The sequence below is a fragment of the Salvelinus fontinalis genome, chromosome 25, assembly GCF_029448725.1.
Source record: "Salvelinus fontinalis isolate EN_2023a chromosome 25, ASM2944872v1, whole genome shotgun sequence".
NCBI classification, from domain to species: Eukaryota; Metazoa; Chordata; class Actinopteri; order Salmoniformes; family Salmonidae; genus Salvelinus; species Salvelinus fontinalis.
Window position 1 is genome coordinate 33,636,184 of NC_074689.1, and position 27,152 is coordinate 33,663,335.

Genomic DNA, 27,152 nt, shown 5'->3' on the forward strand with positions numbered 1-27,152 from the left:
CTATTTGCATTGCCCCCATCTTTTATGCTGTTGCTACTCTGTTTATTATCTATGCATAGTCACTTTAATAACTCTACCTACATGTACATATTACCACAATTACCCCGACTAACCGGTGCCCCTGCACATTGCCTCTGTACCGGTACCCCCTGTATATAGTCTCACGATTGTTATTTTACTGCTGCTCTTTAATTATTTGTTACTTTTATTTCTTATTTTTTTTTAGGTATTTTTGTTAACTGCATTGTTGGTTAAGGGCTTGTAAGTAAGTATTTCACTGTAAGGTCTACACCTGTTGTATTCAACACACACAAAATTAACTGTAATAATATTACTTGTTACTTTACTCTGTTACTCATAAAAGTAACGTGTTACCCCCAACACTGGTTACGGGGCATTCTGACTCTGGTTGAATAGAAGTAGGTTAATCAGTCTGTAAACATTGGAAAACGAAGTATGAGCTACTGTCCAGCAACTGAGTTATTTTGAGAGTGACTAGCAGCAACACTGATTATCTAACCTGGTGGTAGGTTAGGAGAATTAACATAACAGGTTAGAAGAATTAAGTTAAGGTTAGGAAGAGGGTTAGGTTATGTTCTCCTAACCGGCTAGGAAAAGTAACTTCCAGACCAGTTGTAGGTGTACTCCATCTACTGACAATCTTTCTTACCCTCCCCCGACCTCATTTTCCTGCTTTGACTGCTCAGTGCTCATGTCCACTTCACAAATAAAATCTTGTCCGAAGGCTTGAACTTGAGCAGGGAATGGAAGCGGGAGCACGGAGCTCAGAAAGGTCAGCCCAGGGTAGCTAGGCTGCTTCTCGTCAGAACTGGTAAACTGGCCTACACTTACATGCCTTCATACATGCCTTCCCCCACAAGGGGGAAACTGTCTTCCTCTCAATAGCTAATTCGTTTAGAACCCACCAAGCGCATGCTCTCTCTCTCTTTCTCAATTCAATTTTGAATTCAATTCAAGGGGCTTTATTGGCATTTAAAACATATGTTAACATTGCCAAAACAAGTGAAGTAGATAATAAACAAAAGTGGAATAAACAATAAAAATTAACAGTAAACATTACAGTCACAACATTTCCAAAACAATAAAGACATTTGAAATGTCATATTATGTGCAAATAGTTAAAGTACAAAAGGGAAAATAAATAAACATAAATATGGTTGAATTCACAATGGTGTTTGTTCTTCACTGGTTGCCTCTCTCTCTCTCTCTCTCTCTCTCTCTCTCTCTCACACACACACACACACACTTCCTGTGATCTTGTGGCTTTTGAAAGAGGGTCTGTGTGATATTGAACCTTTGTGGAGTGTTCTCTGTCTGTGTCTGTCTCTGATCTCACTGCAGATTATGGAGAGATTGGTTGATTGATTATCAGAGAGTAACTTTACCAACGCTACCGCTGCTAGCTTCTCTCTGGGGTGAGGAGACAGAGAACACAGGGAGAGGAGAGGACAGGCGAGAAAGAGAAGAGTGGAGTGAAGAAGCAAGGGAGAGTATCAAAAGAAGAGGTGAGGACTGACTGATGAGAGTGGGAGGACCAGGCCTCTGAGTGGACTGATACAGGAAGAGAGGTAGAGAGGAAGGGTGTTGACCCCGTTGCCCCGCTGTTGGGCTGGTTACAATGGCATCGCCTCTATTGATGTACCACGGGGCGATCAGTAAACTGGACTGTGAGGGTCTGCTGGGGAAGAAGGGGAAGGATGGAGCCTACCTCCTCAGAGACAGCGAAACCATCCAAGGAGCCATGTGTCTGTGTGTCTAGTGAGTATTACACTCCTTGTTCTTTTTACAGAAATGTAGGACGTTTAATGCACAACAATCCATCGTCCAAGCATTTTATAAATGCTTTATAGAATCCATAGTTTTAATATTGTAGGGTGGTTTGGTGCTCTAGGGAACACTAGTCAGTACTCATTGGAGAAAGCCAGGAACCCCTGTGACATCTATAAAAGAAAATGAGTGAGGAAGAAGGGTAACAAATAACCTTACACATCACACACTCCAAGATCAGTACAGCCCCCTACCCTCCATGGTTAATTGTATGTGGACACTTGCTCGTCAAACATGGGCATTAATATAGAGTTGTTCCCCCCTTTGCTGCTATAACAGCGTCCACTCTTCTTGGAAGGCTTTCCACTTGATGTTGAAACTTTGCTGCAGGGACTTGCTTCCATTCATACAGAAGAGCATTATTGAGGTTGGGCACTAATGTTGGGCGTTTAGGCCTGTCTCGCAGTCAGCATTCCAATTCATCCCAATGGTGTTCGATGGAGTTGAGGTCAGGGATCTGGGCAGGTCAGTCAAGTTCTTCTACATCGATCTCAACAAACCGTTTCTGTATGGACCTCACTTTGTGCATCGGTGCATTGTCATGCTGAAACAGGAAAGAACCTTCCCCAAACTGTTGCCACAGAGTTGGAAGCACAGAATTGTCTAGAATGTCATTGTATGCTGTAGCATTAAGATTTCCCTTCACTGGAACTAAGGGGCCTAGCCCGAACCATGAAAAACAGCCCCAGACCATTATTCTTCCTCCATCAAACTTTATAGTTGGCACTATGCATTCGGGCAGGTAGTGTTCTCCTGGCATCTGCCAAACCAAGATTCATCCACCGGACTGCCAGATAGTGAAGCATGATTCATCACTCCAGAGAATGCGTTTCCACTGCTCCAGATCCCAATGGCGGTGAGCTTTACACCACTCCAGCCAACGCTTCGCATTGCTCATGGGGATCTTAGGCTTGTGTGCGGCTGATTGGCCATGGAAACCCATTTCATGAAACTCCCGATGAACAGTTATTGTGCTGACATTGCTTCCAGAGGCAGTTTGGAACTCGGTAGTGAGTGTTGCAACTGAGGACAGACGATTTTTACGAGCTACGCGCTTCAGCACTCTGGACGGTCCCATTCTGTGCGCTTGTGTGGCCTACCACGTCGTGACTGAGACGTTGTTACTCCTACACGTTTCCACTTCATAATAACAGCACTTACAGTTGACCAGGCAGCTCAAGCAGGGCAGAAATTTGATGAACTGACTTGTTGGAAAGGTGGCATCCTATAACGGTGCCATGTTGAAAGTCATTCTATTTTTCATTATTATATATTTTTTTATTGCATATAGATTGTGGCTTCCATCAATGTAATTGTCTCCATCATTTCCAATCCCCCATATATTTTTTCTGTAAATATATTTAAAAAAAATAATAATTAAGAAAAATAAAGTTCTATATTATTTTCCCCTAACCCTGCCACCCCTCCCCTAATTGGAGTAAACTAGTGGACAACAACACTTAGGCTTCTACTTCCAGTTTATACATACTATATACATTTTACGGATACAGTATATATTACAATAGTTATCTTTTGTTTGTTTTTAGTCCCATCCTTCAGCTCCCCTCAACCCTCCCATCTATCTCTGAACACCATCCAGTTTCTATTTGCCATAAATGTTCAACTGTGCTATGATGCTTCACAAAAGATCTGAACCTTTCTAATCTTACAGATTCTACATATTTTAAATTAAAGATAAACATTTTTGCTAAGAGTACTATTATAGTATTGATTGATTGACTATGACTTTTTAAATCACCCAGCAGTGCTATTTGCAGAGTTAGCTCCAGGTAAATGTTGCAATTCTTCAGCCATTCCTGAAACTGCGACCAAAAACTGAAAATGATCTAATGATTCTGTCTCTTCGCAGCTAAATCTGCAGAACTGGCATGGTTGTATCTCCCATATATATAACATTCTATTGGTTGCAATAATTTTGTATAATAATTTAAATGGAAAAACTCAAAGTTTTGAATCCAGAGTTGTTTTCTGTATCAGTTCATAAACCATGTGCCATGGAATCGGTACATTGAAAATCTCTTCCCAACTATCTATATGGCACAGCTGTAAATGTTTTGGTCCTTAAATGAAACTGGTATACTTTTTATTTCTCACAATTTTCTTTAGCCAATTTTGGTCTCTAATGCAGGGCAGACAGACAAGTTCCTTACTTTCTCCCCCTTCCACTTGCCTCTTCCATTTTTGGAGTAATGCTGCAATTAGTTGGTTGTAATTTGAATAGAGCATATATTTACATAGACATAGATACATATATTTACAATAGAGCATATATTTACATATATTTTTGTTAGCTGCATGTGTGACATATTATATCAATAGTCCCGTTTAATTTTGTCTGCCTTGCCATTCCAAATAAAATTGAATCTTTTTTGCTCATATAATTCAAAAAACTTTTCGCTAGGTGTGGGCAAGGCCATAAGCAAATAGGTAAATTGGGATACGACTAAAGAGTTATCAGGGTGATTTTTCCACTAATAGGCAGGTATTTTCCTTTCCACGGTAGCAAGATCTTATTTATTTTGCTAACTTACTATAAAAAAAAAAATTGTAGTGAGAGCATTTTTTTATTTCGGGATATGAACACGGAGTATGTGCACTTCACCATCAGACCATTTTATTGGTAAACTATATGGTAATGTAAAAGTTAGATATTCTTTTGTGATCCAATACGTAATATGGTACATTTATCATAATTTGATTGTAATCCAGAAAGGTTAGAAAATGTATATAGGTCCTCTATGAGGCTGTGGAGGGATCCAAATTGTCGATTTAAAAGAAAACATGAATCATCAGCTTACAATGACACCTTTGTTGTTAAGCACTGGATTTCTAGGCCCTTGATAGTATTATTGGATCTGATTTTAATAGATAACATTTTGATGCCATAATAAATAGATATGCCGATAGTGGACAACCTTGTTTTACTCCTCTTGACAGTTTAATACTTTCTGAGAAATATACATTATTTACTATTTTACACCTAGGGTTACTATATATATAACTTTAACCTATTGTATATGAGATTTTCCAAAATTGAAATATTCTAGTCGTACTTTATCAAAATCCTTTTTAAAGTCAGCTATGAATACCAGGCAATGTTTCACTGATTCTTCATAGTGTTCTATTGTTTCCAGTACTTGTCTTATATTATCTCCAATTTATTGTCCATGTCAAAAACCTGTCTGATTAGGATGAATAATATACGACAATACCTTTTTAATTCTATGCGCTATGAATTTTTCAATTTTTTTTTGCATCACAACACTGAAGTGTAAGGGGCCTCCAATTTTTTAAATGGACTGGATCTTCATATTTACCACTTGGGTCCCGTTTCAGTTATAATGAAATTAGACCTTGTTGAGTATCTAATAATCTACCATTTTTATAGGAGTGGTTAAAACATGCTAATAATGGTCCTCTGAGTACATCAAAAAAGGTTTGGTATCCCTCAACTGGTATGCCATCTAGCCTTAGACTTTTCCCAGACTTAAAGGCTTTAATTGCATCAAGAAGTTCCTCCTCTGTAATTTGACATTCACATTTTTCATTCTGTACAGCTGTTCATTTTACATTATAAAAAAAAATCTTTACAATTAACTTGTTAGTGGAGATGAAAGGAAAACATATGCTTAAAGTACTTTGCTTCTTTCAAAATATAATTTCGTGAACATGGGTGACTCCGTAATTTGTAACAAGTTTCAGTCAATTCTTTTTGTGAGTTGAAGAATGTTGAAGAATAATGTTGAAGAATAAAACATTTTTTGGTGCATTTTCCCCATATTCCATCCAGTTCACTTTCAAATCAAATCAAATGTATTTATATAGCCCTTCGTACATCAGCTGATATCTCAAAGTGCTGTACAGAAACCCAGCCTAAAACCCATAACAGCAAGCAATGCAGGTGTAGAAGCACGGTGGCTAGGAAAAACTCCCTAGAAAGGCCAAAACCTAGGAAGAAACCTAGAGGAACCAGGCTATGAGGGGGTGGCCAGTCCTCTTCGCTTTATTGTTATAATATATTCTTTCTTGAATAAGTACCTCCATTTCTTTTTGTTTTTCCTCTAATGTATTCTTATTCTATGGTACAGATTTTATTGCTATATATCTACTGCCAATGTTTGTCTCTGGAGATTGTATGGCTGTGTGCTTGATTTCGTACACTTGTCAGCAATGGGTGTGGCTGAAATTTGAAGGGATTTCCACATGCTTTTGGCCATGTACAGTCGTGGCCAAAAGTTTTGATAATGACACAAATTTTAATTTCCACAAAGTTTGCTGCTTCAGTGTCTTTAGATATTTTTGTCAGATGTTACTATGGAATACTGAAGTATAATTACAAGCATTTCATAAGTGTCAAAGGCTTTTATTGACAATTACATGAAGTTGATGCAAAGAGTCAATATTTGCAGAGTTGACCCTTCTTTTTCAAGACCTCTGCAATCCGCCCTGGCATGCTGTCAATTAACTTCTGGGCCACATCCTGACTGATGGCAGGCCATTCTTGCATAATCAATGCTTGGAGTTTGTCAGAATTTGTGGGTTTTTGTTTGTCCACCCGCCTCTTGAGGATTGACCACAAGTTCTCAATGGGATTAAGGTCTGGGGAGTTTCCTGGCCATGGACCCAAAATATCGATGTTTTGTTCCCCGAGCCACTGAGTTATCACTTTTGCCTTATAGCAAGGTGCTCCATCATGCTGGAAAGGGCAATGTTCGTCACTAAACTGTTCCTGGATGGTTGGGAGAAGTTGCTCTCGGAGGATGTGTTGGTACCATTCTTTATTCATGGCTGTGTTCTTAGGCAAAATTGTGAGTGAGCCCACTCCCTTTGCTGAGAAGCAACCCCACACATGAATAGTCTCAGGATGCTTTACTGTAGGCATGACACAGGACTGATGGTAGCGCTCACCTTGTCTTCTCCGGACAAGCTTTTTTCCGGATGCTCCAAACAATCGGAAAGGGGATTCATCAGAATATCAGTCTGTCCCTGATGTTTTTCCTGGAGAGAAGTGGCTTCTTTGCTGCCCTTCTTGACACCAGGTCATCCTCCAAAAGTCTTCTCCTCACTGTGCGTGCAGATGCACTCACACCTGCCTGCTGCCATTCCTGAGCAAGCTCTGTACTGGTGGTGCCCTGATCCCGCAGCTGAATCAACTTTAGGAGACGGTCCTGGTGCTGGCTGGACTTTCTTGGGCGCCCTGAAGCCTTCTTCACAACAATTGAACCGCTCTCCTTGAAGTTCTTGATGATCCGATAAATGGTTGATTTAGGTGCAATCTTACTGGCAGCAATTTCCTTGCCTGTGAAGCCCTTTTTGTGTAAAGCAATGATGACTGCACATGTTTCCTTCCAGGTAACCATAGTTGACAGAGGAAGAACAATGATTCCAAGCACCACCCTCCTTTTGAAGCTTCCAGTCTGTTATTCAAACTTAATCAGCATGACAGAGTGATATCCAGCCTTGTCCTCGTCAACACTCACACCTGTGTTAACGAGAGAATCACTGACATGATGTCAGCTGGTCCTTTTGTGGCAGGGCTGAAATGCAGGGGAAATATTTTTGGGGGGATTCAGTTCATTTGCATGGCAAAGAGGGACTTCGCAATTAATTGCAATTCATCTGATCACTCGTCATAACATTCTGTAGTATATGCAAATTGCCATCATACAAACTGAGGCAGCAGACTTTGTGAAAATTAATATTTCTGTCATTCTCAAAACTTTTGGCCACGACTGTAGTGTATACCGGTAGATCTCTGGCATATAAGTCTGAGAGCAGCTTCTACAGAGTTTTGTGCTACCATCTATCAAACATTGAAGTTTTTATTTGTATATAATATGTATACACTGAGTGCACAAAACATTAGGAACACCTTCCTAATATTGAGTTGCTCCCCCTTTTGCCCTCAGAACAGCCTCAATTCGTCAGGGGATGGATTCTACAAGGTGTCGAACTTGAATATTTTGTTTTGCCAATTTACCCCCTGAATAGCACACATACACAATCCATGTTTCAATTGTCTCAAGGCTTAAAAAACCTTATTTAACCTGTCTCCTCCCTTTCATCTACACAGATTGAAGTGGATTTAACAGGTGACATCAATAAGGGATCGTAGCTTTCACCTGGTCAGTCTATGTCATGGAAAGAGCAGATGTTCCTAATATTTTGTACACTCAGTGTATATCCTGTGATTGCATAGATTGCTTATAATCTAATCTATTATACTGTACATGTTTTTGTGTTCTATGTTGCTATAATGTCATGGATCTTGTATGTATCAACATGTCACCACACAGAAATTCCCTCTCAGGAAATACAAATTACTTGAATCTGAAATTATTACATAAAAAATGTTGGACACACCTACTCATTCCAGGATTTTTCTTTATTTGTAATATTTTCTACATTGTAGAATAATAGTGAAGACATCAAAACTCTGAAATAACAAATATGGAATCATGTAGTAACCAAAAAAGTGTTAAACAAATCAAAATATATTTTATATTTGAGATTCTTCAAAGTAGCCACACTTTGCCTTGATGACAGCGTTGCCCACTCTTGGCATTCTCTCAGCCAGTGTAATGGCGTTCCTCCTCCTCTTCATCCGAAAAGGAGGAGTAGTGATTCGACCAAAATGCAGCGTGGTTATGTGACATAATGATTTATTAAACAAGACACAAAACGAACTATACTTGATAATCTACAAAAACAAATAAACGATGTAGACAGACCTGGACACGAACTTACATATAACACGAAGAACGCATGAACAGGAAACAGACTACATACAAACCGAACGAACGATACCGAAACAGTCCCGTGTGGCGTAACATACTGACACTGACACAGGAGACAACCACCCACAAACAAACAGTGTGAAAACACCTACCTTAATATGGCTCTCAATCAGAGGAAATGAAAACTACCTGCCTCTAATTGAGAGCCATATCAGGTCACCCTTAACAAACATAGAAACACATAACATAGACTACCCACCCAAACTCACGCCCTGACCGTCAAACACATACAAAATAACAGAAAACCGGTCAGGAACGTGACAGCCAGCTTCATGAGGTAGTCACATGGAATGCATTTCAATTATCAGGTGTGCCTTGTTAAAAGTTAATTTGTGGAATTTCTTTCCTTATTAATGCGTTTGAGCCAATCAGTTGTGTTGTGACAAGTCAGGGTTGGTATACAGAAGATAGCTCTATTTGGTAAAAGACCAAGTGTCACGCGTGCTCCCTCTATGGCCTCTAGGTCTCCAGGCTGCTGTTTATTGCGCACACCTGTCACGTGCATCAGCGCCTAATGACACTCACCTGGACTCCATCACCTCCTTGATTACCTGCCCTATTTGTGTCACTCCCTTTGGTTCATTCCCCAGATGTTGTTTCTGTTTCATGTCTGTATGCTGTTAGTGTTTCTTGTTTTGTATTATGTTCTGTTACTTTATTAAATATTCACTCACTGTACTTGCTTCCTGTCCATATTATGGCAAGAACAGCTAAAATAAGCAAAGAGAAATGACAGTCCATCCTTACTTTAAGACATGAAGGTCAGTCATTACGCAAAAACCATCAAGCTCTATGATGAAACTGGCTCTAACGAGGACCGCCACAGGATAGGAAGACCCAGAGGTACTTCTGCTGCAGAGGAAAAGTTCATTAGATTTACCAGCCTCAGAAATTGCAGTCCATAATAAATGCTTCACAGAGTTCAGGTAACAAACACATGTCAACAATCAACTGTTCAGAGGAGACTGCGTGAATCAGGCCTTCATGGTCGAATTGCTGCAAAGAAAACACTACTAAAGGACACCAATAAGAAGACTTGCTTGGGCCAAGAAACACAAGCAATGGATATTATATCGGTGGAAATCTGTTCTTTGGTCTGATGAGTCCAAATTTTTGATTTTTGGTTCCAACCACCGTGTCTTTGATATGCAGAGTACGTGAACAGATGATCTCCGCATGTGTGGTTTTCACCATGAAGCATGTAGTAGGAAGTGTGATGGCGCTTTGCTGGTGACACTGTCTGGGATTTATTTAGAATTCAAGGCACATTCTGCAGCGATACGCCATCCCATCTGGTTTGCGTTTAGTGGAACTACAATTTGTTTTTCAACAGGACAATGACCCAACACACCTCCAGGCTGTGTAAGGGCTATTTGACCAAGAAGGAGCGTGATGGAGTGCCGCATCAGATGACCTGGCCTCCACCATCAATCACCCGATCTCAAACCAATTGAGATGGTTTGGGATGAGTTGGACTGCAGAGTGAACGAAAAGCAGCCAACAAGTGCTCAGCATATGTGGGAACTCCTTCAAGACTGTTGGAAAAGCATTCCAGATTATTAAGCTGGTTGTTAGAATGCCAAGCATTCGCAATTGTAGGTCGCAATTGTTTGCCAGGTCGCAATTGTAAATGAGAACGTGTTCTCAATTTGCCTACCTGGTTAAATAAAGGTGAAATAAATAAATAAATAAAAAGCATGTGCAAAGCTGTCATCAAGGCAAAGGGTGGCTACTTTGAAGAATCTCAAATCTAAAAAATATATTTTGATTTGTTTCGCACTTTTTTGGTTACAATATGATTCCATATGTGTTATTTCATAGTTTTGATGTCTTCACCATTATTCTACAATGTAGAAAAGTCAAAATAAAAACCCTTGAATGAGTAGGTGTGTTCAAACATTTGACTGGTGCTGTATTTGTGTTGTGTTTCTGCAGTAAAAAGAAGGTGGTGTATACCTACAGAATCCTCCAGACCCACACTGGAAGCTACACCCTGCAGGTACACCCTGTGTGTGTGTGTGTGTGTGTGTGTGTGTGTGTGTGTGTGTGTGTGTGTGTGTGTGTGTGCGCGCGCGCGCGCGCTTGCGTTTGTGTGTGTTTCTGATGGTCTGTCTGTCTGTGTGTAGACAGCGTCTGGTGTAGAGGAGAAATTCTTTAAGACGTTAGAGGAGCTGGTCCGCCATTATAAGCGTCGGGGGCAGGGATTGGCTCAGCATCTGCGCCACTCAGTCAAGAGGAAGACACTGCTACAACTTCCCGCCCCCAATGTCATCGACGAGGTGCCTGATTATGAAAGTAAGTAACATTGTCTGTTAGTTTCACTTCCATCTGTCACTGACTTTTTTTCAGACCTTTATCAGATGTCCAGATTGTTATCATCCTTAAATAGCCACTCACTACATGTGTCCTTTCTCTGTCCCTCTCTTGTCTAGATGTGGATGCATCAGACTACGTTGTTGTCCTGCCCTCTTGATTCAGCAGCACACCCCTGACCTACATCATCTATGAGCCTGTAAATATCTAGGTGTGGTGCCTTCAGGCAGGTTTTTTAACATTTTTATCCTGATGACAGGGGCAAATGCCAGATGAGCTGGTTAAATTTTAGCCCATAAGGCCTGTCTAATTCATATATATTTTTTAGCTAAATTATCATTATCTGGCTAATAATTGGGGCCTCAAAAGGGAAAAAATGGGCTGGTGTTAGAAATGCCAGGGCTGATTTTTGGTCTCAGTCCGCTCCTGCCTTATGCAATGTGTTGTGTGCTGTTCTGTGTGCCAGGGATACTATTGTCAGAGAGAATAGTGTTTGTCTGGTTGTTGAAGTGGAAGTTAAAATCTAATTTTATTTGTCACATACACAATGGGTGTAGACTTTACTGTGAAATGCTTGCTTACGAGCCCTTCCCAACTATGCTGAGTTAAAAATATATATATATATTTATATACTATAAAATATATAGTAACACAAAAGGAAGAAAAAAACAAGAATGAAGCTATATCATAATTTTTTTTATTTTGGTGGGTGCATATATTTGTCCTATCTTACACATCTACAAGTGTGTATTAATACGCATGTGTGAATTAGAAATGAGTTTATTGCATATTCCACTCTCTCGGAGACACCTTCAGAGAGTGGGGTAATAGGGAGTACTAGTATCAGTACCATATCAATGTGTAGAAGTACGAGGTTTTTGAGGTAGATACTGTATGTGCATAAAGGCAGGGTAAAGTGACTAGGCATCAGGATAGATAATAATAAGAGTGAAATAAAGAACAGAGGAGCATATGTGTGTGTGGCGTCAGTATGCGTGTATGTGTTGTCTGTGTGTGTGTGTGTGTGTGTGCGTATGTAGTGTATCTAAATGTATGTGGGTTTGTGAGAGTCAGTGTATGTATAATATGTATATATCATCTTGTGACTGAATAGTATCAGTGCACACACACTCCATAGAAACATCCAATATAATTGACTGTTGTCATTCATCGTATGAATTTAGAAACATGAATATCTTTTTGTCATTATGGCATGCTGAATAGAGTTTATTTACTTGTAAAGATTTAGGCCTACTCTGGATAAGACTAAGCTGTAATGTGTAAATGTTCCTAGCTTAAATTTTAAAAAGTTTGTAAACACCATTTTTTATCTATTTTTCCCTAACTAAATTAAAATGCTGTTATGTAACCAACTGTGTGTTGTTGTAACATGAACCAACACCCCCCCCCCACCTGACTCAGTCTGGGCTACACAGACATACACACTCATGCTCACACACATCCACTTGTTTTTGTCACACTTGTTTTCTCACCTCTCTGCAAGGTCCCCTGCTGTAGATAGTGTGTTTCACTTTCACTGAACCAGAGGACCAGTAACCATTACGTCTTGCAATGGAAACCATTTACCGTCTAAAAACTAAATGGAAGCAAATGGAGCAAATGGAACAAAACTGGAATAGACCTACCTGAATTTGTCCAACCTCTTTTATCGTTGCAAAATGGTTTCTGTGTTGAGAAACAGTTTCTGTTGCAAAACACAAAACATTTTGCAAGAGAATATGCGTAATGAAAACACCCCTGATCACCAAATATCTATTAATTAATTAGGTGGGACTTGCGACTTCTTCTTCTTATAATTCTTCTGCACTTTACTCCTCTTACGCAGTTTAAGCTAGAAACGCCATTCAAACTTTAAAACATGCGGACTTGTCTGCATTGAGTTGCTTACATTATTTGACTTTTAGAAATATTTTATACTTTTTAAACTATTGAACTTTTTGGGCTTCTTTTTGTCCTCCATCCACTTCCATGGCATTTCCTCAACATTCTAAAACTCATGACTTCAACATTCACTGTAAACAATGTAGTTTTTAAAACAAATCAGCTACTTTGACCAATTTCCTCATAAGTTAGACAAAAAGTTTGAGGGTATGACATCTTGGTCTACTTCTAACTAATTTAGCTAACTTCCCACTGTTGAATTAACTGCCATGGAACTTTCAAATGATAACAATGGGAGAGCACATTCTAAGCATGAGACAATGAGTAAACATTGTGACTTTTGACATCAATCAGCTACCTTAAGCACTTTTCCCAACAATGTGTCGTAGATAAAGACAGACAAACACACCATCCTCACCTACAACCATACATTCATTCCTTTATCATACCAATCAGTCCAACCTCCTTTCATCTCACCCCTCCATCCTTACTTCATCTATCCATTTATTTATCTATCCAGTAATAACTATTTTTTAACAGATTTATCATTTGATTAACAATTAACATATGTTTGAAGTAAGGGATAAATGCTTGAGATGAAGTTGATTTATTTCTTTGAAACTTCAACAATGCCTCCTTGTCTTCTGTACTCTACTATTACAGTTTGCCTATACTGTGGTATTTTAGTAGGAGACTGTCTGAAAGTGTAGTAGTCAAAGTGTAGTTATTTGTGATGAATTTGTGCTCTAACTGCCCCACAATCCAAAGCAATAAGGTTGATAGGGTAGTGTATCAAAGTAATCAAACCAATTATTTTATTACATTTAACTTTTACTATATTTAACTGCTTGGCTTAAGTAAAACAGTTTAAACTTCTGCCACTACCACAAAAATACTTGTAAAGAGTTAAAGCAATTGCCACCAAGTTTTCTTAATGGAAATGATCTACTTCTGTGTAAATATTGCCAAGCCAATAGGAACTTTTTGTGTGAAACATAAAATGTCTCACTGATAATGTGTCTTGCCTGTTTTATCTACTGAGAATGGAAACATTAAAATAGCATTAGAAGAAAATGTCTGCATGTGGTTGACCAAATAAGTGATATTTATAGGCCTGCTGACACGACAATGCTCCAATGCTGTCCAACCACAGTTTCCACCCCCTGTAGGCTAATCGGGCCACGCATGTCATGACCAACTGAAATGCACAAACCACAGAGTTTCTAAGTAAGCACCAACACAAGACTTCAGGGAATGCATGCAAACAGACCAAAAAGACCAAAGGGTTTGGGGTTTGAGAAGTCAATGAAAGAAGTGAAGAATTCTTCCTTAGTTGTTCATTTTTCTAAAGGCACAACCTAGATTCAAGCCATTAGGCAAGATTCCATTGACCCAGGTTTGTTCTACAAAAGAAATGTAGCAAAGAAATTAATTGCGACATGGATAATGGAAACGGCAGATATACAGTGCCTTCAGAAAGTATTCAGACCCCTTGACTTTTTCCACATTTTGTTACGTTACAGCCTTACTGTAAATGTATTAAATAAAACATTTCCCTCAGCAATCTACGCACAATACCCCATAATGACATAGCAAAAACAGGTTTTGAGAAATACCTTATTTACATAAGTATTCAGACCTTTTACTATAAGACTCAAAATTGAGCTTAGGTGCATCCTGTTTCCATTGATCATCCTTGAGATGTTTCTACAACTTGATTGGAGTTCACCTGTGTTAAATTCAATTGATTGGACATGATTTGGAAAGGCACTCCCCTGTCTATATAAGGTCCCACAGTTGACAGTGCATGTCAGAGCAAAAACCAAGCCATGAAGTCGAAGGAATTGTCTGTAGAGCTCCTAGACAGGATTGTGTCGAGGCACAGATCTGGGGAAGGGTACCAAAAAATGTCTGTGGCATTGAAGATCCATAAGAACACGGTGGCCTCCATCATTCTTAAATGGAAGAAGTTTGGAACCACCAATACTCTTCCTAGAGCTTGTCGCCCAGCCTAACTGAGCAATCGGTGGAGAAGAGCCTTGGTCACGTAGGTGACAAAGAACCCAATGGTCATTCTGAGAGAGCTCTAGAACTCCTCTGTGGAGATGGGAGAACCTTCCAGAAGGACAACCATCTCTGCAGCACTCCACCAATCAGGTGTTAATGGTAGTGGACCGACAGAAGCCACTCCTCAGTAAAAGGCACATGACAGCCCGCTTGGAGTTTGCCAAAAGGCACCTAAAGAACTCTCAGACCATGAGAAACAAGATTCTCTGGTCTGATGAAACCAAGATTGAACTCTTTGGCCTGAATGCAAAGCGTCATGTCTGGAGGAAACATGGCACCATCCCTACGGTGAAGGATGGTGGTGGCATCATCATGTTGTGGGGATGTTTATCAGCGGCAGGGACTGGGAGACTAATCAGGATCAAGGCAAAGATGAACGGAGCAAAGTACAGAGAGATCCTTGATGAAAACCTGCTCCAGACTGCTCAGGATCTCAGACTGGGGTGAAGGTTCACCTTCCAACAGGACAACAACCCTAATCACACAGCCAAGACAACGCAGGAGTGGTCACTGAATGTCCTTGAGTGGCCCAGCCAGAGCCCAGACTTGAACCCGATCGAACATCTCTGGAGAGACCTGAAGGCACACATTTGATACATTTTATAAAGCTCGACAAAAATGATCTGTTAGACGAGTGGATTTTCTTTTGTCTAACTTTTGTTATTGCGACCAATTTGTGATGGAAACTGTTTTTGTTTATTTGAATAAATTATGATTGCCAAATACTTTTGAAGGTACGCGGGGCACTTAATGTCATCGCGTAACTATAAGCTCCACTCCACATTTCATTCTAATGCCCACTTCTTTGCTAAATCTATTTTTGTCCTGACTTTCTGAATGCCTGAATTGCTTTGCCTTGCTGTTCTGGTTGTCTGGCAAGTTTCATCTTCAAATTGTTTCAGCTCTACAGGAGTGCAAGTTTCACCATGGCACCATGGACCTTGGCGATACATTGGTACTCAACAATTATTTGAATATGGCAAATATTAGTCAATTATTGCATTCCATCCATGCTGGCTTTTGTGGGCTACCTGAGACATAAAACAGATCGGTGGAAGGGCGTATCAGGCTGTCGCCAATTTATTAATGCACAATTTGTCTAAATGGGTAATGGAAACACTTCAATCACTACATTTTTAATTGACTCTGTAGGTTTTTGAGATTTTTGTGCCAAGTGCCATGACTTTCAGCTGTATTTATTGACACAATATAGTTAAATGGAGACGTACCCTAGCAAGCAATTGTTGCATCTATTTTCTATGCGAACTTTCGAAATGTTGACCTAAAATTCTTTGTGCACATTAATGTTAACATAGCTATCGTCATAAGTAGTTGAACATGTTATTACTCCAACTTTGTGAAAGTGACAAACTAGGTTTCCATCCAATTGGCGACAGATTTTCATGCAAATAATCTAATATCTGCATAAAGAATATATGCACATTTTTCCACCAGTGGTGTGTTTCCACCCAACAGGCTTGTTGCAGATAAAAGTCACTGTGCGATGACATAGTGCACACAAAATGTACCTTCTCACTTAAGTTTTCATGTACCGGATACAGTTCTGAAGTTCAATGTGTTTCCATCACATTTTCAACTCAACCTATAGATTGTCACAAAAACTGTTATTGCATAGCAAATATCTCTACTCTGGACTTGGCACGTGCGCTCTAGCCAACAGCTTGCGGAAACAATGCAGGTGTGCTGTGCTGGTAGGCTAGTATACATAATGAAATTATTATGGATACCTGTTTCCATCACAGCTTTCATGATAAAAAAATTAAACAATTATGACTTTACTTGCATAAATGCTGTGGAGTGTTAACTTTTGTCAAAAAAGGATAACGAAGGACTGCCTTTGGAATTGACAGGCTGCACATGGACAGTTCGGCGCAAGACGACTGTTGGACCCCATAACGTTTTTCTATGCATGAGCTTATGGTGCGTTCAAGACAACTAGGAACTCGGAAAAATACGTGGTCAAATCATGACGTCAGTGATCTTCAGGTTGGAAAGTCTGAGATCTAGAAAGAGGCACGAGTTAGATGACAGTTCAATACATTTTTTTCCAGTCTGAGCTCTTTTCTTTGCAAGTTCCCAGTAGTCTTGAACTCACTGAAGTCGGAGGTCGGAGATTTCCTAGTTCCCAGTTGTTTTGAATGCAGCATTAGCTAGCCAACGTCGCCATGACAACGGCTGCATGCGTGATTGGGGATTGCTATTGGAGAAGCAGTTTTAGCCTTTCTTCATATTGTACGGTCTTTGCTCAAGCCATAGAGCCCCACAGTGGAGGTGTCATGATACCCATTAAACATAGCGGTCAAACAGGGAAATGGTTCCAATAATTTTTACATCATTCATTTTTCCCATATAGGAATTAGAAACACTTCAAATAAGTGCTGTGTTTAGTGTAGGCTTACCCTGGCGTGACGTTTTGATAACCACGTAAGTCTCTTTTAAAGTAGACGTCATGCAAAACTACAAATCCCTGCAAGCTGCTGCACATCATCTCTAGCTGACACCTTTGATGCTGCCTTTGATACCATCGATCACCACATTCTTTTGGAGAGATTGAAAACCCAAATTGGTCTACACGGACAAGTTCTGGCCTGGTTTAGATCTTATCTGTCGGAAAGATATCAGTTTGTCTCTGAATGGTTCGTCCTCTGACAAATCAACTGTACATTTCGGTGTTCCTCAAGGTTCCGTTTTAGGACAACTATTTTTTTCACTATATATTTTACCTCTTGGGGATGTCATTCGAAAACATAATGTTAACTTTCACTGCTATGCGGATGACACACAGCTGTACATTTCAATGAAACATGGTGAAGCCCCAAAATTGCCTTCGCTTCTAGCCTGTGTTTCAGACATAAGGAAGTGGAAGGCTGCAAACTTTCTACTTTTAAACTCGGAAAAAACAGAGATGCTTGTTCTAGGTCCCAAGAAACAAAGAGATATTCTGTTGAATCTGACAATTAATCTTGATGGTTGTAAAGTCGTCTCAAATAAAACTGTGAAGGACCTCGGCGTTACTCTGGACCCTGATCTCTCTTTTGACGAACATATCAAGACTGTTTCAAGGACAGCTTTTTCCCATCTACGTAACATTGCAAAAATCAGAAACTTTCTGTCCAAAAATGATGCAGAAAAATTAATCCATGCTTTTGTTACTTCTAGGTTAGACTACTGCAATGCTCTACTTTCCGGCTACCCGGATAAAGCACTAAATAAACTCCAGTTAGTGCTAAATACGGCTGCTAGAATCATGACTAGAACCAAAATATTTGATCATATTACTCCAGTGCTAGCCTCCCTACACTGGCTTCCTGTTAAGGCAAGGGCTGATTTCAAGATTTTACTGCAAACCTACAAAGCATTACATGAGCTTGCTCCTACCTATCTTTCTGATTTGGTTCTGCCGTACATACCTAATCGTACGCTATGGTCGCAAGACGCAGGCCCCCTAATTGTCCCTAGAATTTCTAAGCAAACAGCTGGAGGCAGGGCTTTCTCCTATAGAGCTCCATTTTTATGGAATGGTCTGCCTACCCATGTGAGAGACGCAGACTCGGTCTCAACTTAGGTCTTTACTGAAGACTCATCTCTTCAGTGGGTCATATGATTGAGTGTAGTCTGGCCCAGGAGTGTGAAGGTGAACGGAAAGGCTCTGGAGCAACGAACTGCCCTTGCTGTCTCTGCCTGGCCGGTTCCCCTCTCTCCACTTGGATTCTCTGCCTCTAACCCTATTACAGGGGCTGAGTCACTGGCTTACTGGTTGAGTCAATCAACCCAAGAATCAAATCACCAGAAACTCACAAAACCACTTGAGTGGGTTGAGTCACTAACGTGATCTTCCTGTCTGGGTTGCCCCCCCCCCCCATCCCCTTTGGTTGTGCCGTGGCGGAGATCTTTGTGGGCTATACTCGGCCTTGTCTCAGGATGGTAAGTTGGTGGTTGAAGATATCCCTCTAGTGGTGTGGGGGCTGTGCTTTGGCAAAGTGGGTAGGTTATATCCTTCCTGTTTGGCCCTGTCCGGGGGTATCATCGGATGGGGCCAGTGTCTCCTGACCCCTCCTGTCTCAGCCTCCAGTATTTATGCTGCAGTAGTGTATGTGTCGGGGGGCTAGGGTCAGTTTGTTATATCTGGAGTACTTCTCCTGTCTTATCCGGTGTCCTGTGTGAATTCAAGTATGCTCTCTCTAATTCTCTCTTTCTCGGAGGACCTGAGTCCTAGGACCATGCCTCAGGACTACCTGGCACGATGACTCCTTGCTGTCCCCAGTCCACCTGGCCGTGCTGCTGCTCCAGTTTCAACTGTTCTGCCTGCGGCTATGGAACCCTGACCTGTTCACCGGACGTGCTACTTGTCCCAGACCTGCTGTTTTCAACTCTCTAGAGAACGCAGGAGCGGTAGAGATACTCTTACTGATCGGCTATGAAAAACCAACTGACATTTACTCCTGAGGTGCTGACTTGCAGCACCCTCGACAACTACTGTGATTATTATTATTATTTGACCCTGCTGGTCATTTATGAACATTTGAACATCTTGGCCATGTTCTGTTATAATCTCCACCCGGCAGAGCCAGAAGAGGACTGGCCACCCCTCATAGCCTGGTTTCTCTCTACGTTTCTTCCTAGGTTTTGGCCTTTCTAGTGAGTTTTTCCTAGCCACCGTGCTTCTACACCTGCATTGCTTGCTGTTTTGTGTTTTAGGCTGGGTTTCTGTACAGCACTTTGAGATATCAGCTGATGTAAGAAGGGCTATATAAATACATTTGATTTGATTTGATTTTCTGACATGTATTGTGTCCATTTAAAACTTGCACAAGACAATTCACAGAGTTGTCCATTTAAAGAAATATAGCAAATTTATTAATTACTACATTTAGCTAATATTAGATCGTTAATCCAGAGATTCTTACCTTTACCTCGATTCGACAATCTCGTCCAGATCATCATGGCATTAGTAGTTACATATGATTGCCACATTAGCAGATAATTAGCGTTTCATTTTTGGGGGTAAATACAGGCAAATATATTGCTAAAAGTCACCTTGTCCTAGAGAGATTTACACAGTTATCAAAATGTCATATCAGGGTAAGCCTACACAAAACCCAGCCCTTATATTAAGTGTTTCTAAAATCCCCTATGGGAAAAATGAAAGGTGGAAAGATGATTGGAACTATTTCCCTGATTGACCGCTAGGTTTTATGGGTATTATGACTCATAATGTGACACTCTATAGACCCCTTTCCAGTATACAACACACTGACTTCATGCTCAGATGCTAGCAGACTATTGGCGGCTTTCTTACTTTCTCAGAGCTCTGAATCGGTCCGTATCTCACCGTCTGTTGCGTCATCGATTTCTCCAGAGTCCTGGAAATGAGACCTTTCACACCCAGAATCAAACAGCATTCACACGGAACCAAAGCACTCATACAGGTGAAAGTGGCCCACAACACAGTGATTATGACAATTTTCCATTTCCCAAACATACTGTCAAATCAATTTGTAAGAGAATTATCCACCCCATAGTTCTCTGCCAGAGCCTTGGTCACTGATCCATCTGGAGCGGTGTTATTTAAATAATAAACGTACAGCAATGAACCCCAATCATTCTACATACCCTGCCCTTTTCTGCCAATTTACATATCGAGAGTCAGTCTATTTTACCAGGCCATGAGGGAGGTGGCGGATAATTGGTCAGAGAACCCCTTTACTGCATCCCCAGTCTCATTCACGAATCTCTGTTGCTTATAATAGATGTCATTAATCAAATTTCTCGCTGGTGACATGTAAGCCATCTTATGTTCCAATAATAAAATCGATACGGCATGCGGTACCCTTCACGTCAATTCATGATACAGTACTACAGAGGCTGAATCCTCCACAGCCCGTGTGGCAGCCACCACAGTCTACAAACATAGTGGTATGGCTTGGGCTACTTCATCTAAACGGGAGGAGTAGGCAGCAATAGGTTTGCTTTCCCCCCCGTGTTCCTCAGTACTGACGTCCTGAACCCCTCCCTACAGTCTCCTGTCTGGGTGAAGGGACCATCATATCTGGGGAACCCCTAGAACAGAGCTAGATGTCAATAACTTTTTTATGTCTACAAACTGTTTCTCAGCTACTTCCGTCCACTCGATCTTATCTTTTGCTGCCATAGCTTTATCATAAATCAACTCACTAAGTTGTTCTGCATGCAAGGAAAAGTATGGTACCGATGCTCGACAATAGTTAATCATTCCAAGTACCCTCAATGATTCTGGATCAACACAGATGCCATATATCCCCGTCAACTTTCTACTTATTTAAATGAAAAAGTATAATGATTAAATAAAGCCAAAACGAATGCTAAGCATAGCATGTGTTTTCTGTACTAATGAAATCTCTCCTTCGGGAGTCCACTGTATTTTTTCTAACAATAACGTGGGCTAATCTTAAATCAGTCTCATCAATAATTTTATGTATGTTGCATAGTGTGGGATCCATTATCTACAGTAATTTACCATTCCTAAGAACAGCAACATATTTATTTTAATAATATTTTTTTTTGCTTATAAAATCACTATTTTTCCATCTCAATCTATTTGCCTGCCCTACTTGCTTAAAATATGTCCTGTCCAACCCTCAAAGGACCATATTCTCCCCCATTTTTAACACATAACTTTCCTTATCCATCTTTCCTTATCACGAGTTACCTTGAAATCAGTATTGCAAATGACCTTAAATTCTCCATCCAAATAGCTTTCCCATGAGGCTGATCAGACCACAAATGAAAGCTACGATAGAGGTCATAAGTCATTCTACCTCTTCAAAGAAGTATTTCTTACTCTATTAGACAAAGTAATTAAAACTTCTAATATTCCATATGTATGTGTACCCCTTTAAAATAATAGTCACTTAACCTACAATTCACTTTACTGACTTGACAAGGTTCCACATAATGGAAACAGATGATAATGTTTGAATACATGAACTTTCTGTTCCCATTCACTGGTGTTACCTAAACAATCAACCCAAGAATCAAATCACCAGAAACTATCACAAAACTTTTACGATTCAACTATTCAGACCTGAATCTCTTACAGCCAAATATATCCCAGTGAGCGCCACCAACCAGTGATGCTCACCTAGCAACTTTGTTGCTAGATTTAACATCTTTTCAGACTACCCTGACAAATTGTGCTACTTTTAAAAATGTATTTGGAACTTTTAACAACTTTTGAAAAGTGTCTCAAAGCTATAATGCACACATTTTCCCTCTAAATGACACAAACAATTTTCTCTGTCACACTCTCAGTCACAACATCATTGCCTGGCTGCAAAAGTGCATTGTGAGTGACGTCAGCAGCAGGCGCAATTTCAGCGAATTGCAAATCATTATTGTCTGACTGCAGCAGCAGTTCTACGGGTTCGACAAGCCAAACCCAATTAATATTGTTGGTCACGAATGTTTGATCTTGAACAGAACTTACAACAATCAACATCTCCCAATCAAAATTGTACTGCCAGAGTACAGAAAAGAGTGGGAGTCTGTCCCTGAACAAATGTCAAATCAATTTGAGTAACGTTATTGTGTATTCTACTGTCACGCCCTGGCCTTAGTATTATTTGTTTTATTTATTATTTTAGTTAGGTCAGGGTGTGACATGGGGTATGTGTGTATTTTGGGGTATTATATGGTAGAGGGGGTGTTTGTTGTAGTTTATGGTTTTGTGTTGAGTGTATGTGTCTAGCTGTGTCTATGTTGGGTGTAGTTCTAGGAAAGTCTATGGTGGCCGGAATGGGTTCTCAATTAGAGACAGCTGATTTCGGTTGTCTCTAATTGGGAGCCATATTTAAGGCTGCCATAGGCTTTAGCTGTTTGTGGGTCATTGTTTGTGTATATGTATAGTTCGACGTAAGTAGTTTGTGTGTGCACTTACGTTTGAAGTTTTCACGATCGTTTGTTGTTTTCGTTAGTGTTGTATAAGTGTGTCGTGTTCATCTTCGTCGTTGTTATTAAAAGAAGATGTATTCAAATCATGTTGCGCCTTGGTCCTCTCGTTCATGTCAACACGATCGTGACAGAATGACCCACCAATACCGGATCAAGCAACATGACCAGCGGCAACAGGAGCAGCGCAAAGATGAATGGAAATGGGAGCGTAATCTGGACTACACTACGTGGGAGGAGATCAACAGGTGGGCGATCGACCCAGGGCGAGTGCCGGAGCCAGCCTGGGATTCTCTGGCGCAGTGTGAGGAGGGATACCGGCGAATGGAGGCAGCACGACGACGCGGTAGGAAGCCTGTGAGTCAGCCCAAAAAATGTCCTGGGGGGGGGGCTAAGAGGTAGTGGGCCGAGGGCAGGTAGGAGACCTGCGCCCACTTCCCAGGCTAACCGTGGAGAGCGGGAGTACGGGCGGACACCGTGTTACGCAGTAGAGCGCACGGTGTCTCCTGTACGTGTTCATAGCCCAGTGCGGGTTATTCCACCTTCCTGCACTGGTAGGGCTAGATTGGACATTGAGCCAGGTGCCATGATACCGGCTCAACGCGTCTGGTCTCCAGTGCGTCTCCTCGGGCCGGTATACATGGCACCAGCCTTACGCATGGTGTTCCCGGTTCGCCTACATAGCCCGGTGCGGGTTATTCCACCTTCCCGCACTGGTCGGGCGACGGGGAGCATTCAACCAGGTAAGGTTGGGCAGGCTCGGTGTTCAAGGGAACCAGTACGCCTGCACGGTCCGGTATTTCCGGCGCCACCTTCCCGCCCCAGTTCAGTTCCACCAGTGCCTACACCACGTAACATGCTTCCAGTGTGTCTCCAGAGCCCTGTTCCTCCTCCACGCACTCGTCCTATGGTGCGTGTCTCCAGCCCGGTACCACCAATTCCGGCACCACGCACTAAGCCTCCTGTGCGTCTCCAGAGTCCTGTGCATCCTGTTGTTGCTCCCCGCACTAGCCCTGAGATGCGTGTCCCCAGTCCGGTACCACCAGTTCCGGCCCCACGCACTAGGCCTAATGTGCGTCCCCAGGGTCCAGTATGCCCTGTTCCTTCTCCCCGCACTAGCCTGAAAGTGCGTGCCTTTAGCCCGGTGCCTCCAGTTCCGGCACCACGCACCAGGCCTACAGTGCGCCTCATCCGGCCAGAGCCATCCGTCTCCCCAGCGCCGTCTGAGCCATCCGTCTCCCCAGCGCCGTCTGAGCCATCCGTCTCCCCAGCGCCGTCTGAGCCATCCGTCTCCCCAGCGCCGTCTGAGCCATCCGTCTCCCCAGCGCCGTCTGAGCCATCCGTCTCCCCAGCGCCGTCTGAGCCATCCGTCTCCCCAGCGCCGTCTGAGCCATCCGTCTCCCCAGCGCCGTCTGAGCCATCCGTCTCCCCAGCGCCGTCTGAGCCATCCGTCTCCCCAGCGCCGTCTGAGCCATCCGTCTGTCCAGAGCCATTAGAGCCGCCCGTCTGTCCCGAGCCGTCAGAGCCATTAGTCAGTCAGGAGCCGCTAGAGCCATTCGTCAGTCAGGATCTGCCAGAGCCGCCAACCAGACAGGATCTGCCAGAGCCGCCAACCAGACAGGATCTGCCAGAGCCGCCAACCAGACAGGATCTGCCAGAGCCGCCAACCAGACAGGATCTGCCAGAGCCGCCAACCAGACAGGATCTGCCAGAGCCGCCAACCAGACAGGATCTGCCAGAGCCACCAACCAGACAGGATCTGCCAGAGCCGTCAGCCAGCCATGAGCGTCCAAATCCGTCTGCCAGCCATGAGCGTCCAGATCCGTCTGCCAGCCATGAGAAGCCGGATCCGTCAGCTAGCCATGAGCAGCCAGATCTGTCAGCCAGCCATGAGCCGTCCAGCCAGGATCTGCCCATTATCCTGGTGCTGCCCCTTATCCCGGTGCTGCCCCTTATCCCGGTGCTTCCCCTTATCCCGGTGCTGCCCCTTATCCCGGTGCTGCCCCTTATGACTATGGTGGGGTGGGGACCACGACCGGTGCCGGAGCCGCCGCCGTGGAAGGAAGCCCACCCAGACCCTCCCCTAGACTATGTGCTGGTGCGTCCGGAGTTCGCACCTTAAGGGCGGGGTTATGTCACGCCCTGGCCTTAGTATTATTTGTTTTATTTATGATTTTAGTTAGGTCAGGGTGTGACATGGGGTATGTGTGTATTTTGGGGTATTATATGGTAGAGGGGGTGTTTGTTGTAGTTTATGGTTTTGTGTTGAGTGTATGTGTCTAGCTGTGTCTATGTTGGGTGTAGTTCTAGGAAAGTCTATGGTGGCCGTAATGGGTTCTCAATTATAGACAGCTGATTTCGGTTGTCTCTAATTGGGAGCCATATTTAAGGCTGCCATAGGCTTTAGCTGTTTGTGGGTCATTGTTTGTGTATATGTATAGTTCGACGTAAGTAGTTTGTGTGTGCACTTACGTTTGAAGTTTTCACGATCGTTTGTTGTTTTCGTTAGTGTTGTATAAGTGTGTCGTGTTCATCTTCGTCGTTGTTATTAAAAGAAGATGTATTCAAATCATGTTGCGCCTTGGTCCTCTCATTCATGTCAACACGATCGTGACATCTACGTAATGACAGTTTTACGTTATCACGCAATGATATCACAACGTCATCTAGCAACAACTCAACCTGCCTCCAGCACTTACCCTGAAAATTAGTCGGCAACACTGCAACCAACTCTCTTATTCCTGCCTCTAGGCAAAAATATACCCCCTACTCAAACTGAGTTCTGCTTTAATTCTATTGTAAGAGTAAAACCAAACGTTCCAACTCTCTCTACTCCAAAATGTAAAAGTACCATGTACTTCGCTAAGTTTATAACGTATGTCAGTCAATCCATAAGGATAAAAACATTTCAATGGACTCTATCGTAATTATCTCTCTGTTATAATTTAGAATTCATTGGATTTAGGCAACTGTCTCTTTTATGATTCCGTCATTTAAATACGATTCCATTCCCAATACGTTATTCCAGAGGACCATTTAGGCAAGACAACTTATTCCATCTAAATCGACTCGCTATTATTTTAAATGGATGAGTCTGTCAATTTAACCTGAACAAGCTATTAAAACATTCAATTTATATCCTATCCAAACACTAGTGACCGTATCTTTCCAGGCAAAAAATATCAATAGTTGAATTACAATCCGAATGAATTTTAGTCTATTGGTGCATAGTCTGAGATGCGATCCCGAGTCTCCCGCGTTATAGGCAAGAGTTCTAACGCTGCACCACCAACACTATTGAAATGACGAAAACTCCTCGCGAATAATCCTATTTATAATTGTCTAATTAGTCGGAAAATCAGTCACGTTCTACCGAGACAATTCCCAGAAACTTGCCCTAATTTTAAGGTCCAAGCGTTTCTCCAACGATGATTCTCCTTACTCTCTCTCTCTTCCTTTCCTCTCTTGACTTTTTTTTCTCTATCTCCTACTTTGAATTTATGAATAGTTACTATTTTGACTTTGATAAGTTATTATGTCTCACACGTGAGCGAATTCTCGTTTTTGCGACTCTCGTCTGATTAATATACAGTGGGGAGAACAAGTATTTGATACAATTTTGCAGGTTTTCCTACTTACAAAGCATGTAGAGGTCTGTAATGTTTATCATAGGTGCACTTCAACTGTGAGAGACGGAATCTAAAACAAAAATCCAGAAAATCACATTGTATGATTTTTGAGGAATTAATTAGCATTTTATTGCATGACATAAGTATTTGATACATCAGAAAAGCAGAACTCAATATTTGGTACCGAAACGTTTGTTTGCAATTACAGAGATCATACGTTTCCTGTAGTTCTTGACCAGGTTTGCACACACTGCAGCAGGGATTTTGGCCCACTCCTCCATACCGACCTTCTCCAGATCCTTCAGGTTTCGGGGCTGTTGCTGGGCAATACGGACTTTCAGCTCCCTCCAAAGATTTTCTATTGGGTTCAGGTCTGGAGACTGGCTAGGCCACTCCAGGACCTTGAGATGCTTCTTACAGAGCCACTCCTTAGTTGCCCTGGCTGTGTGTTTCGGGTCGTTGTCATGCAGATACCCTAAGTCGTTTCGGACCTAAGTCGCTGAGGACTTCTTCTCTCCTAGGTGGCTCTACACCCGATTCCTATCTTCCAATTGTATAGATACTTCATTCCCTTTAAAACTTTTCTCTACACAAAATTCTAAAGATAGGTCACCAGGTAAGAATGCCG

The 27,152-nt window shown here is 41.8% G+C and overlaps 1 protein-coding gene and 1 long non-coding RNA gene across 2 annotated transcripts; one reads left to right on the top strand and one right to left on the bottom strand.

The window, feature by feature from the left end:
• The first annotated feature begins 1,303 nt into the window (after nucleotides 1-1,303).
• Nucleotides 1,304-12,334, top strand: LOC129823200 (SH2 domain-containing protein 1B-like). Its single transcript, XM_055882049.1, has 4 exons — nucleotides 1,304-1,779; nucleotides 10,602-10,665; nucleotides 10,793-10,961; nucleotides 11,099-12,334. The coding sequence occupies exons 1-4, from the start codon at nucleotides 1,640-1,642 to the stop codon at nucleotides 11,137-11,139; spliced, it is 414 nt and encodes a 137-aa protein (XP_055738024.1). The 5' UTR covers nucleotides 1,304-1,639; the 3' UTR covers nucleotides 11,140-12,334.
• Nucleotides 12,335-13,963: 1,629 nt separating this feature from the next.
• LOC129823201 (uncharacterized) lies at nucleotides 13,964-20,718 on the bottom strand. Its single transcript, XR_008754581.1, has 2 exons — nucleotides 20,269-20,718; nucleotides 13,964-15,524 (listed from the first exon to the last, which is right to left on the bottom strand). It is a non-coding gene; the product is annotated as an uncharacterized LOC129823201 (long non-coding RNA).
• Between the last annotated feature and the right edge of the window lie 6,434 nt (nucleotides 20,719-27,152).

What these genes read in the sequence shown, in the direction of transcription:
- LOC129823200 (XM_055882049.1), top strand. Translation starts at nt 1,640, where the DNA reads ATGGCATCGCCTCTATTGATGTACCACGGGGCGATCAGTAAACTGGAC. An exon ending in GCCATGTGTCTGTGTGTCTA is followed by an intron (nt 1,780 to 10,601) that starts GTGAGTATTACA and finishes GTGTTTCTGCAG; the next exon opens with TAAAAAGAAGGTGGTGTATA. An exon ending in CGAGGTGCCTGATTATGAAA is followed by an intron (nt 10,962 to 11,098) that starts GTAAGTAACATT and finishes TCTCTTGTCTAG; the next exon opens with ATGTGGATGCATCAGACTAC.